The sequence below is a fragment of the Amia ocellicauda genome, chromosome 14 (genome assembly GCF_036373705.1).
Source record: "Amia ocellicauda isolate fAmiCal2 chromosome 14, fAmiCal2.hap1, whole genome shotgun sequence".
NCBI lineage: Eukaryota > Metazoa > Chordata > Actinopteri > Amiiformes > Amiidae > Amia > Amia ocellicauda.
In genome coordinates, this window is record NC_089863.1 from 3,309,944 (window position 1) to 3,327,443 (window position 17,500).

Sequence of the window (17,500 nt, forward strand, 5' to 3'; positions counted from 1 at the left end):
GGCCCACATCACACACACACACACACACACATATGTATCCTTTGCAATAACACAACATAATAGGAAAAACATAATAACCTATCAACTAACTATCTAACTAGTCAGACCCCCACCTCCACACACACACACACACACACACACACACACACACACACACACACACACACACTGTGCTAATGAAAACAGGCATTAAATAAATAAATAAATAAATAAATAAATAAAGCTCCCCTGGCAGGAGCCTTCCAGAGCACATTCCTGCATCTCAGAGGTTATCACAGCCCCCCCCCTCTGAGCGGAGTGAGGGAGAGAGGAAGAGAGAGAGGAGTGGGGGGTGCACACACACACGGGAAAGGCAAGACGTGCCAGTCAAGGAGCCAGAGAGAGCGAGAGAGGAAGGGAGAGAGGGGCAGGAAGGGAGAGAGAGTCAGTCCTATATTTACACTCGGGACACTGGAACGAAAGGCACAGTCCAGGTTGGGGTCTCAGAGAACAGCACTGTCTTCTTGGCGTGTGCGTGTGCGTGTCCGGGCGTGTGTTCGGTGACTTTTGGTCAATTCGCATCAAATTGACTGGACTTCTGCTCCACGGAGAAGGACGCACCTCCAATCCCACGCGCTGTGAGAGTTAAAGGAAGAGGGAAAGAAAAGAGAGAAGAGATAGAGAGAAGACAAGGAGGCAAGACAAACACACAACTCCAGGACAGAAGAAACAGCTGCCAGAGAACAGGACTAAAGAGAGAGCGAGAGAGGGACTGAGAGACAGAAACAGTCAGTGGACAGAGACAGTCCTCTCCCTCCCTTAGCTCGGGACTCGTTGCTCACAGAGAGGCACGCTGGCGTCCCCGCTCACCCTGCAGGAGAAACTGTAAGTACGCCGTGTGGACCCACCTCGTTGTCTCCGACGCACACTGATTTCAAGAAAAAGAAAGAGAACAATTCAGAGCGAGAGGAAGGGAGAGAGATAGCAAACCAATACCAAAGATAGAGGTCACGGTGGTAAAGCTCAATTTGATTTTGGAGTTGAGAGGGAGAGAGAGAAACAGAGAGAGGGAGAGATAGCACACTAACACAGCAGCACGACACAGTTCTACAAACACACAACACAGTAATCAGCAGCAGCAGCAACATGTACCTGCAGATCTCAGGAAATAGGTTTTTGTAGCATCTCAGAAGATCAGTTGTTAATGTAATTGTTTATTCTATTTTATATATATTACGGAGGAGCCCCTACCCTTAAATGACTTAATTGAACCCTTAATTGAAATAATCATTTCCTAAATCAGACTTTTAAACAGTAGGGGTTTTAAGTTAAGTATAGAATTGTATAAGGGAATTATTAACTTATTAAGGAACCAATATTTTATCAGTTACACAATTTTAAGATTCAAATGGAATCAAATTACTTCAATTAAGGTTCAATTAAGTAATTGAGAGCTCAGTTGGCACAGAAGACAGCAGGGTAGGGGGTCCTCCAGGACTGGGGCTGGGAACCACTGGTTTATTTTATATATATAGAGAGAGATAGAGCTTCTGAGAGTTACACATTCTTGAGCCATTCACACACAAACTCTCTCTCTCTCTCTCTCTCTCTCTCTCTCTCACACACACACACATTTGTTTTGCTATCCTTGTGGGGACTCTCCATAGACATAATGCTAGTCATACAGTACAAACTATAGATTATTCCCTAACCCTAACCATCACAAAACACTTTCTGCATTTTTACATTTTCAATAAAACATCATTTAGTATGTTTTTTAAGTGATTTGACTCATGGGGACTCCAGACAAAGTCCCCACATTTCACATTTATAGCATAATAACCTTGTAATTACCAGTTCGTAACCTAAAAAAAGTTCCCATATATCACGAAAACCTGTACACACTAACACACACACACATACACACACACTGACGCACTCTTTCCTCTTAAAACATTCCACACATTTCTGTGCCCATCCTGGCAACGTGTGTGAGATCCCAGCCGGTGTGTCAGATCCCCGGTCCGGTGGCGGGCTCTAAATTAATCAATGCGCCCCAATTAACATCAATTAATGAACTGTGGACACTTTGTGTTTTGCTCTCGAAAAGGAAAACTGTTTCAGATGTTTCATGTAGAATGTATTGATTTTAAGCAAACAGTGATCCGGTTGTGCACTGCAGACAATGCTACAACCTACCAACAGCCCTCTATCTCATCCCCAGCCAATCTCTCCCCCTCTCCTTCTCTCTCCCTCGTCCTCCCACCCTCTCTCCTTCTCTCCCTCTCCCTCGCCCCCCATCCTCTCTATCCTTCTCTCTCCCTCGTCCTCCCACCCTCTCTCCTTCTCTCCCTCTCCCTCGCCCCCCATCCTCTCTATCCTTCTCTCTCCCTCGTCCTCCCACCCTCTCTCCCTCTATCTCTCAAGCGCTCTCTCTCTCCCTCTTATCCCCCCACCCTATCTCTTCTCTTCCTCTCCCTCATCCCCCCACCCACTCTCTCCTTCTCTCCCTCATCCTCCCACCCTCTCTCCTTCTCTCCCTCATCCTCCCACCCTCTCTCCTTCTTCAACCCACCCTCTCTCCCTCTATCTCTCTATCTCTCATTCTCTCTCTCTCTCTCTCTCTCTCCAGGGGCTATGGCTACAGTGGCGGAGGGGGTGGCAGCAGCGTCGGAGGGGGCATGGCCATGGGCGACACGCTGGAGCGGCTGACCCAGGGGCTGGAGTCGATCGGCGACGCGGACACGCTGCACCCGTCCCAGCCGCCCCCGCCCCCCATGCCGGCGTCGGCACCGGGGAGCGCGGGGGGCTCGGCGGGGGGGGCGGTGGTGGTGCCCCCCCCGTACTCGGCGGCGGAGGAGAGCGCGGACCCCCCCCTGGAGCTCCGCGGCTCGCTGGACTGCTGGGCCTGCTCGGTGCTGGTCACGGCGCAGAACCTGGTCATCGCCGCGCTGAACGCCGCGCTGGCCGCCGTGGTGTTCGGAGCCGTGCTGAGCCCCGCCCTCGCCATGCTGAGCTTCGGCTTCCTGTGCCACTCCAAGGTAGGGAGGGAGCGGGAGCGGGAGGGTGGGTAGGGAGTGAGGGAACGAGGGAAGAAGAGGGAAGGAGGGAGGGAGGGAACGGAGGGAGAGGGGACGGTGGGAAGAGGGAGAGGAGGAAAGGGCAAGGGGGTTATGGAAGGAGGAGGGAAGGAGGAGACAGAGAGTTGGGATGGAGAGGAGGAGAGGGATGGGGAGGGAAAGAGAAACAGGGAGAGGGAGGAGGGAGGGAGGGAGCCAGGGGGAACAGGAGAGGGCAGGGTTCGATTATTATCATCTTACTGTGACTCGCAATCGCTTTGATTTATTGCTTTAGAGGGAAAGTGCCTCTGTACACACTACACAAACACTACACAAACACTATACACACTCTACACACTCTACACACTACACAAACACTATACACACTCTACACACTACACAAACACTACACACACTCTACACACTCTACACACTACACAAACACTACACAAACACTATACACACTCTACACACTACACAAACACTACACAAACACTATACACACTCTACACACTACACAAACACTACACAAACACTATACACACTCTACACACTACACAAACACTACACAAACACTATACACACTCTACACACTACACAAACACTACACACACTCTACACACTCTACACACTACACAAACACTACACAAACACTATACACACTCTACACACTACACAAACACTACACAAACACTATACACACTCTACACACTACACAAACACTACACACACTCTACACACTCTACACACTACACAAACACTACACAAACACTATACACACTCTACACACTACACAAACACTACACAAACACTATACACACTCTACACACTACACAAACACTACACAAACACTATACACACTCTACACACTACACAAACACTACACAAACACTATACACACTCTACACACTACACAAACACTACACAAACACTATACACACTCTACACACTCTACACACTACACAAACACTATACACACTCTACACACTACACAAACACTACACACACTCTACACACTCTACACACTACACAAACACTACACAAACACTATACACACTCTACACACTACACAAACACTACACAAACACTATACACACTCTACACACTACACAAACACTACACACACTCTACACACTCTACACACTACACAAACACTACACAAACACTATACACACTCTACACACTACACAAACACTACACAAACACTATACACACTCTACACACTACACAAACACTACACAAACACTATACACACTCTACACACTACACAAACACTACACAAACACTATACACACTCTACACACTACACAAACACTACACACACTCTACACACTCTACACACTACACAAACACTACACAAACACTATACACACTACACAAACACTACACAAACACTATACACACTCTACACACTACACAAACACTACACACACTCTACACACTCTACACACTACATAAACACTATACACACTCTACACACTACACAAACACTACACACACTCTACACACTCTACACACTACACAAACACTATACACACTCTACACACTACACAAACACTACACAAACACTATACACACTCTACACACTACACAAACACTACACACACTCTACACACTCTACACACTACACAAACACTATACACACTCTACACACTACACAAACACTACACACACTCTACACACTCTACACACTACACAAACACTATACACACTCTACACACTACACAAACACTACACACACTCTACACACTCTACACACTACACAAACACTATACACACTCTACACACTCTACACACTACACAAACACTATACACACTCTACACACTACACAAACACTACACAAACACTATACACACTCTACACACTACACAAACACTACACAAACACTATACACACTCTACACACTCTACACACTACACAAACACTACACAAACACTATACACACTCTACACACTACACAAACACTACACACACTCTACACCCACTACACACTACACAAACACTATACACACTCTACACCCACTACACACTACACAAACACTATACACACTCTACACACACTCTACACACTACACAAACACTATACACACTCTACACACTCTACACACTCTACACACTCTACACACTACACAAACACTACACACACTCTACACACTACACAAACACTATACACACTCTACACCCACTACACAAACACTATACACACTCTACATCCACTACACAAACACTATACACACTCTACACCCACTACACACTACACAAACACTATACACACTCTACACACTACACAAACACTATACACACTCTACACCCACTACACACTACACAAACACTATACACACTCTACACACTCTACACACTACACAAACACTATACACACTCTACACCCACTACACACTACACAAACACTATACACACTCTACACACTACACAAACACTATACACACTCTACACCCACTACACACTACACAAACACTACACACTACACACACTCTACACACTACACAAACACTATACACACTCTACACCCACTACACACTACACAAACACTATACACACTCTACACCCACTACACACTACACAAACACTATACACACTCTACACCCACTACACACTACACAAACACTATACACACTCTACACACTCTACACACTACACAAACACTACACACACTCTACACACTACACAAACACTACACACACTCTACACACTACACAAACACTATACACACTCTACACACTCTACACACTACACACACTCTACACACTCTACACACTACACAAACACTATACACACTCTACACACTCTACACACTACACAAACACTACACACACTCTACACACTACACAAACACTATACACACTCTACACACTACACAAACACTATACACACTACACAAACACTACACAAACACTACACAAACACTATACACACTCTACACACTCTACACACTACACAAACACTACACAAACACTATACACACTCTACACACTACACAAACACTACACACACTCTACACCCACTACACACTACACAAACACTATACACACTCTACACCCACTACACACTACACAAACACTATACACACTCTACACACTACACAAACACTATACACACTCTACACCCACTACACACTACACAAACACTATACACACTCTACACACTACACAAACACTATACACACTACACAAACACTACACAAACACTACACAAACACTATACACACTCTACACACTCTACACACTACACAAACACTACACAAACACTATACACACTCTACACACTACACAAACACTACACACACTCTACACACTCTACACACTACACAAACACTATACACACTCTACACACTACACAAACACTACACACACTCTACACACTCTACACACTACACAAACACTATACACACTCTACACACTACACAAACACTACACACACTCTACACACTCTACACACTACACAAACACTATACACACTCTACACACTCTACACACTACACAAACACTATACACACTCTACACACTACACAAACACTACACAAACACTATACACACTCTACACACTACACAAACACTACACAAACACTATACACACTCTACACACTCTACACACTACACAAACACTACACAAACACTATACACACTCTACACACTACACAAACACTACACACACTCTACACCCACTACACACACTCTACACCCACTACACACTACACAAACACTATACACACTCTACACACACTCTACACACTACACAAACACTATACACAATCTACACACTCTACACACTCTACACACTCTACACACTCTACACACTACACAAACACTACACACACTCTACACACTACACAAACACTATACACACTCTACACCCACTACACAAACACTATACACACTCTACATCCACTACACAAACACTATACACACTCTACACCCACTACACACTACACAAACACTATACACACTCTACACACTACACAAACACTATACACACTCTACACCCACTACACACTACACAAACACTATACACACTCTACACACTACACAAACACTATACACACTCTACACCCACTACACACTACACAAACACTATACACACTCTACACACTACACAAACACTATACACACTCTACACCCACTACACACTACACAAACACTACACACTACACACACTCTACACACTACACAAACACTATACACACTCTACACCCACTACACACTACACAAACACTATACACACTCTACACCCACTACACACTACACAAACACTATACACACTCTACACCCACTACACACTACACAAACACTATACACACTCTACACACTCTACACACTACACAAACACTACACACACTCTACACACTACACAAACACTACACACACTCTACACACTACACAAACACTATACACACTCTACACACTCTACACACTACACACACTCTACACACTCTACACACTACACAAACACTATACACACTCTACACACTCTACACACTACACAAACACTACACACACTCTACACACTACACAAACACTATACACACTCTACACACTACACAAACACTATACACACTACACAAACACTACACAAACACTACACAAACACTATACACACTCTACACACTCTACACACTACACAAACACTACACAAACACTATACACACTCTACACACTACACAAACACTACACACACTCTACACCCACTACACACTACACAAACACTATACACACTCTACACCCACTACACACTACACAAACACTATACACACTCTACACACTACACAAACACTATACACACTCTACACCCACTACACACTACACAAACACTACACACACTCTACACACTACACAAACACTATACACACTCTACACACTACACAAACACTATACACACTCTACACCCACTACACACTACACAAACACTATACACACTCTACACACTACACAAACACTACACACACTACACACTACACAAACACTATACACACTCTACACCCACTACACACTACACAAACACTATACACACTCTACACCCACTACACACTACACAAACACTATACACACTCTACACACTCTACACACTACACAAACACTACACACACTCTACACACTACACAAACACTATACACACTCTACACACTCTACACACTACACAAACACTACACACACTCTACACACTCTACACCCACTACACAAACACTATACACACTCTACACCCACTACACACTACACAAACACTATAAACACTCTACACCCACTACACAAACACTATACACACTCTACACCCACTACACACTACACAAACACTATACACCCACTACACACTACACAAACACTATACACACTCTACACACTACACAAACACTATACACACTCTACACCCACTACACACTACACAAACACTATACACACTCTACACACACTACACAAACACTACACACACTCTACACACTCTACCACTACACAAACACTATACACACTCTACACACTACACAAACACTACACAAACACTATACACACTCTACACACTACGCAAACACTACACACACTCTACACACTCTACACACTACACAAACACTATACACACTCTACACCCACTACACACTACACAGACACTACACACACTCTACACACTCCACAAACACTACACACACTCTACACACTCACTATACACACTCTACACACTACACAAACACTATACACACTCTACACCCACTACACACTACACAAACACTATACACACTCTACACACTACACAAACACTACACACACTATACACCCACTACACACACTCTACACCGACTACACAAACACTACAGCCACTCTACACACTCTACACACTCTACACAGACACTAAACACACACTCCGCACACACCACGGAGAGGGAGAGGGAGAGAATGAGGTGAAGAAGGAGAAGGAGAGAGGGAGTGTAAGAGAGGGAGAGAGGGGGGGAGTACTCACTTGGATCATCAGCAACAGGATTAACAGTGAACCTGAGAGACTGTTACATAATTACTCGTCTGGACAGACTTTAAAGAGCACTTTCTCTCTCACGCAATCGTTTTCTCTCTCTCTCTCTCTCTCTCCCTCTCTCCCTCCCTCCCTCTCTCACTCAGTACTTTACACAACATGTCCAACACAGAGATTAACATCTCGAGGTGGAGGGCAACAAAGTGGGCGGGACAAGAAAAAAGTATTCCTGAGTGTTTTTCTTAAGAAGCACTCTCCCCTTCCTCTTACTCTCTACATCTCCCTTTCTACACCTCTCTCTCCCTCTCTCCCTCTCTGTATTAACAGTCCAATCCCCCTCTAATCCGCTGACGAACAGACACTAATTGGCTGCCCGGCCCGTGACCCTGAATGACCTCTCCGCTGCCGATCGAACAATTAACCATCACAGATAATTACCAGCAGCCCTGCCCCCCCACACCCCCACAAAAACAACATGGCCGACACACACACCACACACGAGTCATGAGCAACGAATCAGAGCGATCAGATACAGAGGCTCCAAAAACAAGAAAAGAGTTTGTAAAATAGAAGTGTGTGTGTCAGTGTGTGTGTGTGTGTGTGTGTGTGTGTGTGTGTGTGTGTAGGAGGGGCAGTAGTAGCTGGTCTGACATTCCTGTCCTGGGTCTGCTCTGTGTCTGATCCCACCCACAGCCCCCCACACCACCCCTCGCATTCCTCCGGCCGACACAGACACCGTCCACTGCGGCGTCCCCCCACAGCCTCTCTGTGTCCTCGTCTCTCTCTTTCTCTCTCTCTGTGTCCCTGCCCCCCCCCTCTGTCCTCTCTCAGTATCCTTGTCCCTCTCTCTATCTCTGTCCCTGTCTCTCTCTGTTTCCCTATCTCTCTCTCTCTCTCTTCCTCTATAATAACCGTTTCTCTCCCTCTCTCTCTCCCTCTGTCTCCCCGGTCCCCCAGGTGCGCCACGCCGGCTCAGACCAGTTCTGCTCGGAGCTGCTGGGTGACGGCGGCTGCGTGGCGCTGGTGGTGACGGGCTTCCTGCTGGCCACGCCCCTGCTGGTCCTGGCACTGGCCGCCTACTGCCGCCTGGCCCGGCACCTGCAGCTGGGCCTGTGCTTCATCCCCTACAGCCGGGCCGTGTACAAGAACATGCCCGCCGCCCATCACCGTGGCCTGGGCAGCTGCGGCGCCTGCTGCGGGGCAGCCGGGGCCCCGGGGGACAGCAAGGGCCACGCCAAGGTGTGGGTGTGAGGGGGAGAGAGAGAAAGAGAGAGAGAGAGGGGGGGGTGCTTTATCATCACTGTCCTCATCTTTATTATTGTTAATTTGTGTGATTTGTTTTCACACGTGTCCACACACTTCCTGCTTCCTGGTCTTCATTCCCGCCGCGCAGAACATAATAAACATATCAAAACATACGAGAGACACGGGTCTGTGTGTTTCCAGTGGTCACGGTTCGCGCTCACAGCCGGACACGGCCTATAGAGGATCGGACAATGACAGGAAGGGGAAATGATGTCACCAGCACCGCGCTGCAAGATGCATCCTGTCCCTGTCCTTAGTGTTATTTTAAGAGATCATGCGATAATCATACCCTCAATAAACACGCTGGCGCGGCTCGATTGACTGCTGATCTGTCTGTCTTCGTGTTCAATCAATAAACAAGGTCATTAACGTCCAATTTGGGAAGAAACACAAACGAAACCCCAGTACAGATGTGAGTCTCCCTCTGGTGTTCAGATGTGGTAACTGCAGTCAGCGTTTGTACTGATTTAGCGCACTTAATTTGTATTATTATTATTATTATTATTATTATTATTATTATTATTGGTATAAATAAATAATCGAGTGAAATTCGGGGCTCAGACCGGAAATCTCAACACATTGTTTTTTCCTTGTTAGTGGATTAAACTGAATAGATGCATGAAAGTTGTTTTTCCGCCTTCTTTCTAATGCATCGACTCGCAAACCTCGATAACAAAGTGTAACAGGTCTAGTTACGGGACTCTGAAACGACAGACGATCCGCTTGCAGTGGGTGTGTATTTTTGTGTTTTTTTTTGCCTATTGTTTGTACCGCCTCCGGCCACAGGGCGCCGCTGTTTTGTTCCCGGATGGTAATTATACTTTTTCAAACTTCATAAACGCAGTTGCTGCGCCGCAGACCGCAGAACAGCTGCTTAAACACTTCCCATGTCAACTTCCTGTTTCACTTAAATTATACAATAAACCTTCATTTCCCACATTGGACTGCGGGTTCCATCACCGATTAAGCTCCCAGTTCGTTTAATTGCTTTAATTATAATTAACTGATTAACTGAAGAGACGAAAAGGAGAAAAATGAAGTGTTGTTAAAGGAATGTCTCGGGGCCCCAGACCACACACACACACACACACACACACACACACACAGAGGGACAGACACATATACACACACACACACACAGAGGGACAGACACATATATACACACACACACACAGAGGGACAGACACATACACACACACACACACAGAGGGACAGACACATATACACACACACACACACACAGAGGGACAGACACATACACACACACACACACAGAGGGACAGACACATATACACACACACACACACACAGAGGGACAGACACATATACACACACACACACACACAGAGGGACAGACACATATACACACACACACACAGAGGGACAGACACATATACACACACACACACACAGAGGGACAGACACATATATACACACACACACACAGAGGGACAGACACATACACACACACACACACACACAGAGGGACAGACACATATACACACACACACACACACAGAGGGACAGACACATATACACACACACACACACACACAGAGGGACAGACACATATACACACACACACACACAGAGGGACAGACACATACACACAGAGGGACAGACACATATACACACACACACACACACAGAGGGACAGACACATATATACACACACACACACAGAGGGACAGACACATATATATATACACACACACACACACAGAGGGACAGACACACACACACACACACACACACACAGAGGGACAGACACATATACACACACACACACACACACACAGGGACAGACACATATATACACACACAGAGGGACAGACACACACACACACAGAGGGACAGACACATATATACACACACACACAGAGGGACAGACACACACACACACAGAGGGACAGACACATATATACACACACACACACACAGAGGGACAGACACACACACACACACACACAGAGGGACAGACACATATACACACACACACACACACAGGGACAGACACATATATACACACACACAAACAGCACCATTAACCACCTTCCCACCGGCAGCTTGAGTTTATTTAATTATTAGTTTTCCCTGATAAGAAAGGTTGACATAAAGAGTCATGTGTCTCTTTTTACAGCCCCTGATTAAACACAGCATTTAGAACAGCCCTGGTCCTCAGAGACACAGTCCAGTCCAGCAGGGTCTCAGCCCTGGTCCCGAGAGACACAGTCCAGTCCAGCAGGGTCTCAGCCCTGGTCCCGAGAGACACAGTCCAGTCCAGCAGGGTCTCAGCCCTGGTCCCGAGAGACACAGTCCAGTCTGTGCTGGTGGGGGGCAGGGACAGGAGAAGCTCACAGTACAGAAGATATCAGGAGTACGAGGGAGCAGAGTTTAATAAGAGTGTGATAAGAGCAAGACAGGAGAGAACAACACACACAATTAAACACACACTCATTCATGCATCATCACAGAAACACTCTCTGTGGCCTTGGGGGGGCTGCGGTGACGGGACCAATAGATAACCGGGCTGACGTCACAGTGAGGACACAGCGCAGTGGACTCTCCATGACAAGGAAGCAGAGGATTGAGTCCTTCCCCAGGGGCTTCCCATCGCAGAGCCAGAAACCAAGGGTCCACTGACCGGGGTCCCCAACAGGAGGGGGTGTAAAGTAAAGAAGTAAAAGTACTTTGTTCCTGTACTTAAATACATTTTTCGAGTATTTGTACTGTACCTAAGTATTAGTTTAGCACTAGCGCTCACAATTGCGTGGCGTGCGGGGCGCTGATCCGTCAGTGCAGTGGACAGGGCTGTGTTGGAAATGCATTGTATTGGGTGGGGAGTGCTATTGTGGTCATCAGCAGCTGTTGTGTTGCAGTAGATCGATGGGTGTTGCGCATGGTCCATGTTGTGCAGCGGGGCAGTGACCTGTACTCTTGGGCAGGTACAGCTCTCACGCATTGCCCCTCAAATCTGAAGCGTTTACCCCACACATGACACATGACAAACACATCCATTCAAAAGACAATGCGTGGGAGACCATCACAGCAGCTCTACTTTAATGACAGCCGTCCATAAAAGATACAGTATTAATAAATAATATGCCCAATTAAATGTGATTTTAATTTTACATATTAATTATTCACTTTATTATATAAATAGTACAACTGTATATGAGAAAGGCTCCCGAAATCATGTCCATGGTGATGTTTACACTTTATATAAAACACAAGTTTTTTAAGATAGCATGCGTAAGGACAACATGAAATGTTATAACTATATAATGAAAAATTGATTTTGTAGCCATGCTCTCAATTATTAGGGATTTATAGCCCCGATGAAGACACAGCAGTGTCGAAAGGCGTTGTTATTCAAAACAGTGAAACTTTTGTAATACAAGAGTATAAATACCTAATAAGTGATCTATTTTAATTATATATTTTGCCTTATTTGGGCCAGCACCTCATGGGAGTGAAGACGCTGCAGTGCACGGATGCTTTCAAGTTAAATTCATATATATATATACTGAAAAGCTTCCTTCTATGAATCCAGTTTGAATCTCAAAACGCCCCGGGATGTTACTAAATATATATTTGGTGTTGTGTTGTTATACAACTCTTTGGGATGTGCGTGTGTGTGAACAGTGAGTTTGCTAAGAAAACACAAAATTGGCTATTATATAAATCCCCCAGTGTTACCCTTTGTTAATATTGAATGCAAATGAAAGTAATGTCCAGATATGTGCCTAAATAACATTTTTTATTGGGTGTGGTTTTCATCAAGATAAAATTGAGGAACCATAAAAATAAAATACCTTGATAATGTATGGAAAATAAAATGTTGGTTTAAACAACAAATGAATCTCTTGTGTGCCTCTTCATACGACTCACACACAAACACAAGCACATTCATTTTATTACTAAAATCACAATTTACCTTTACTTGAGTACTCTTGAAAGTAGCTACTTTTAAACTTTTACTATTGAAAGTATAAACTGTTTGAATGGGAGACTTTTAACTTTTACTGGAGTAAGTTTTACTATGACTTCCGACTACTTTTTACACCTCTGCACACAACACACACACAGTGTGGGGTCCACACATCAGCCCTGGCTCCATAGAACATGAACTCTAATAAAACGCATAATAATTAAACTAATAATAAAAGCCAGAAATAATCACAGCAGAGTCCTAATACGTCACAGTCCGAGGCCAGGGCTGCGTCAGGGGGACGGGGTGATAAACACGCAACTCACACGATGGGGTGATAAACATGCTGGAGAGGTGAAGGTGTGTGTGTATCAATAGGACATAACCTTTGATTATGTGCCATGATAATAATTGGAGCCCGGTTTGTGTACGTCATTGTGTGTGTATGTGTCTGTGAGTGTGTTTCCATGTGTTTGTGTGTCTTTCTGTCTCTGTGTCTCTCTGTGTGTCTCTATGTGTCTCTGTCTGTGTCTCTGTGTGTCTCAGTAGGTGTCTGTGTGTTTGTGTCTCTCTGTTTGAGTCTCTGTGTGTCTCTGTGTCTCTCTGTGTGTCTCAGTTGGTGTCTATCTGTCTCTGTGTGCATGTGTGTCTGTGTGTGTGTGTGTGTGTCTGTGTGTCTGTGTGTCTCTCTGTGTGTCCCTGTGGGTGTCTGTGTGTGTGTGTGTGTCTGTGTGTCTGTGTGTCTCTCTGTGTGTCTCTGTGTCTCTCTGTGTGTCCCTGTGGGTGTCTGTGTGTGTGTGTGTGTGTGTCTCCGCCCCCCGGCCGCCTTACCAAGATATTGATTGGAAAAACCCAGCCCTGTCCAATCAGGAGCTGCTGTTTGCTCAGAGCTTCTCGGCATGAAGTGAGCAAACAGCCGAGTCAGGTGGCAAAGGGCGCCGTGCGAACTGAGGGGCACCAACACGACCAGAGAGAGGGAGGAAAAGAGGGGGAAGAAGATCAAAAGAAATAAAAGCAGAGGTTCTCGCTCTCTTCAGTGGATTTGTTTTGAGAAAAAGGAGAAGTCTTTGGGGAGAAGAAAGGCAAAAGAAAGGAGGAAGAGAAAAAGAGACCACAACCTTCCCAGGCTCGGTTCTTCACTCCGTGGGACAGGTGGACAGGGAGAGGAAGGACAGGCGTCTCCGTCTCTCAGTCTCTTTGTGTGCGTGTGTGTGTTGTGAGACATGTGCACAGGGAAGTGTGCCCGTCTCATCGGGCTGACCCTGCTGCCCGCCGCCTTCTGCTGCATCCTGGCCAACGTTCTGCTGCTCTTCCCCAACGGAGAGTCTCTGCCGGCCGAACACATCGGCCTGGAGACCTTGATGATGGGCGGCATCCTGGGGGGCGGCCTGTTCGTGAGTCTCACCGCCCGGCTGTGTGTGTGTGTGTCAAATGTGTCTCTGTGTTTCACTGAGAGGTTGTGTGTGTGAGTGTGTCCTAATGTATGTGTCTGTGGCTGTGTATGAGTGTCTGTTTGTGTGTGTGTGTGTGTGTGTGTGTGTGTTTCACTGAGAGATTGTGTGTTTGTCTGTATGTTTCAGATGTATGTGTGTGTGTTTCAAGTGTTGTGTGTCTGTGTTTTAGATGTGTGTCTGTGTGTGTGATGATGTTCCAGATGTTGTGTGTCTTGTGTTCCAGATGTTGTGTCCCGGATGCTCCGCCATCAGAGCCGGAGGGAAGGGCTGCTGTGGCGCCGGCTGCTGTGGAAACCGTTGCAGGGTCAGTAGAGGAGGCGGGGAGGGGGCGGGGCATGTTGTCAAAATCATTGTGACCAATGGGGTGTCACTATGAATGCTGACTCCTGATTGGCTGGTTGGCTGCCACTGTGATGAAGTTACAAAGTGGAAATTCTATCCTCAGAAAATGATGTCAACACAGGTACTGAGACAGAAAACATCCACACGACACCCAGTGAGTTATAACAGTGTAGCACAGTACAGTGTGAGTGCAGTATAGTACAGTACAGTGTCGTATAGGGCAGTATAGTGCAAAACAATGTACTATAGTGCAGTATAGTGCGGCACAGCTCAGTGTATTGTAGTACAGTACTGTATAATGTAGTGTAGTGTTGTACAGTGTGACTCAACTGAGCTGCCAGGACTGGAGAGAAACCTACTCCTCTGAGTCCCTCTAGTGGCCACAGGCTGCCACCACACCACAGCCATCACCCTGAGGTGAACTGTGTGTTCCAGATGCTGAGCTCTGTGTGTGTGTGTGTGTGTGTGTGTTCCAGATGCTGAGCTCGGTGTGTGTGTGTGTTCCAGATGTTGAGCTTGGTGTGTGTGTGTGTTCCAGATGTTGAGCTTGGTGTGTGTGTGCGTGTGTTCCAGATGCTGAGCTGTGTGTGTGTGTCTGTTCCAGATGCTGAGCTGTGTGTGTGTGTCTGTTCCAGATGCTGAGCTCGGTGTTCTCCTCGGGGTTCGGGTTGCTGGGCGCTATGTACTGCACCAGTGTGGCGTCCGCTGGGCTGGTCGGGGGGCCCAAGTGTCTGGTCAACGGGACAGGCAAGTGGGACTACCCCTTCAAGGACCTGCAGGGAAAGTGAGTCTCTCTCCCTCTCTCTCTCTCTCTCCCCCTCATTCATCCCCTCCCTGTGATCCTCTCTCCCTACCTTCTGTACCAATTTGTGAATCAATCACTCCCTCCCCCTCCTTGTCCCTACCTCTCACTCCCTCTATCCCTCTCTCCCCCTCCTTCTGTCTCCCTATCCTTCCCTGTCCCTCCCCATTGTCACTCGAACCCCACTCACTCCCTCTCCCTCCCCCTCAGTCAGAGTTACCTGGTGAACCAGGACATCTGGTGGTGGTGCTCCGAGCCGGGCAACATCGTGCTCTGGCACATCGTGCTCTTCTCCATCCTGCTGGGCCTCGGAGCGCTGGAGCTGGGGCTGTGCGCCGTGCAGGCGGTCAACGGCTGCCTGGGCTCCGTGTGCGGAGACTGCCGCAAGAAAGGGAAACAGTAGGTCAGTGCGGGAGAGAGGGAGAGGGAGAGGGAGGGCGAGAGAGGAGGAGAGAGAGGGATAGAGGGAGAGAGAGGTAGAGAGAGGAGAGGGTAGAGAGAGCGGGAGAGAGGTAGAGAGAGGGAAAGAGGGGAGAGACGGAGAGGAGAGGGAGAGAGGGATACAAGGAGAAAGAGGGATAGAGAAGGAGACAGAGAGGTAGAGTGGTTTGCTGACTGTGTGTTTTGTCTTTCAGGATGAAGGCTTGTAAGAGTGAG

The 17,500-nt window shown here is 46.5% G+C and overlaps 2 protein-coding genes across 2 annotated transcripts in view; both read left to right on the plus strand.

Annotated features, from left to right (window-relative positions):
- Positions 1–348: 348 nt before the first annotated feature.
- On the plus strand, positions 349–10,430 carry tmem88b (transmembrane protein 88 b). The gene is made up of 3 exons (XM_066722442.1): positions 349–864; positions 2,612–3,020; positions 9,967–10,430. Exons 2-3 carry the CDS (start codon positions 2,661–2,663, stop codon positions 10,258–10,260), a joined length of 654 nt encoding a protein of 217 aa, XP_066578539.1. The 5' UTR covers positions 349–864; positions 2,612–2,660; the 3' UTR covers positions 10,261–10,430.
- A 4,588-nt stretch (positions 10,431–15,018) lies between these two features.
- tm4sf5 (transmembrane 4 L six family member 5) overlaps positions 15,019–17,500 on the plus strand; it is a 2,748-nt gene continuing 266 nt past the window's right edge. Inside the window, exons 1-5 of the mRNA XM_066722443.1 lie at positions 15,019–15,639; positions 15,923–16,003; positions 16,677–16,825; positions 17,054–17,246; positions 17,479–17,500. The exon at positions 17,479–17,500 is cut by the window's right edge and continues 266 nt beyond it. Of these exons, the coding sequence (XP_066578540.1) occupies positions 15,469–15,639; positions 15,923–16,003; positions 16,677–16,825; positions 17,054–17,246 (594 nt within the window). The 5' untranslated portion in view covers positions 15,019–15,468 and the 3' untranslated portion in view covers positions 17,479–17,500. The remainder of the gene's footprint in view (positions 15,640–15,922; positions 16,004–16,676; positions 16,826–17,053; positions 17,247–17,478) is intronic.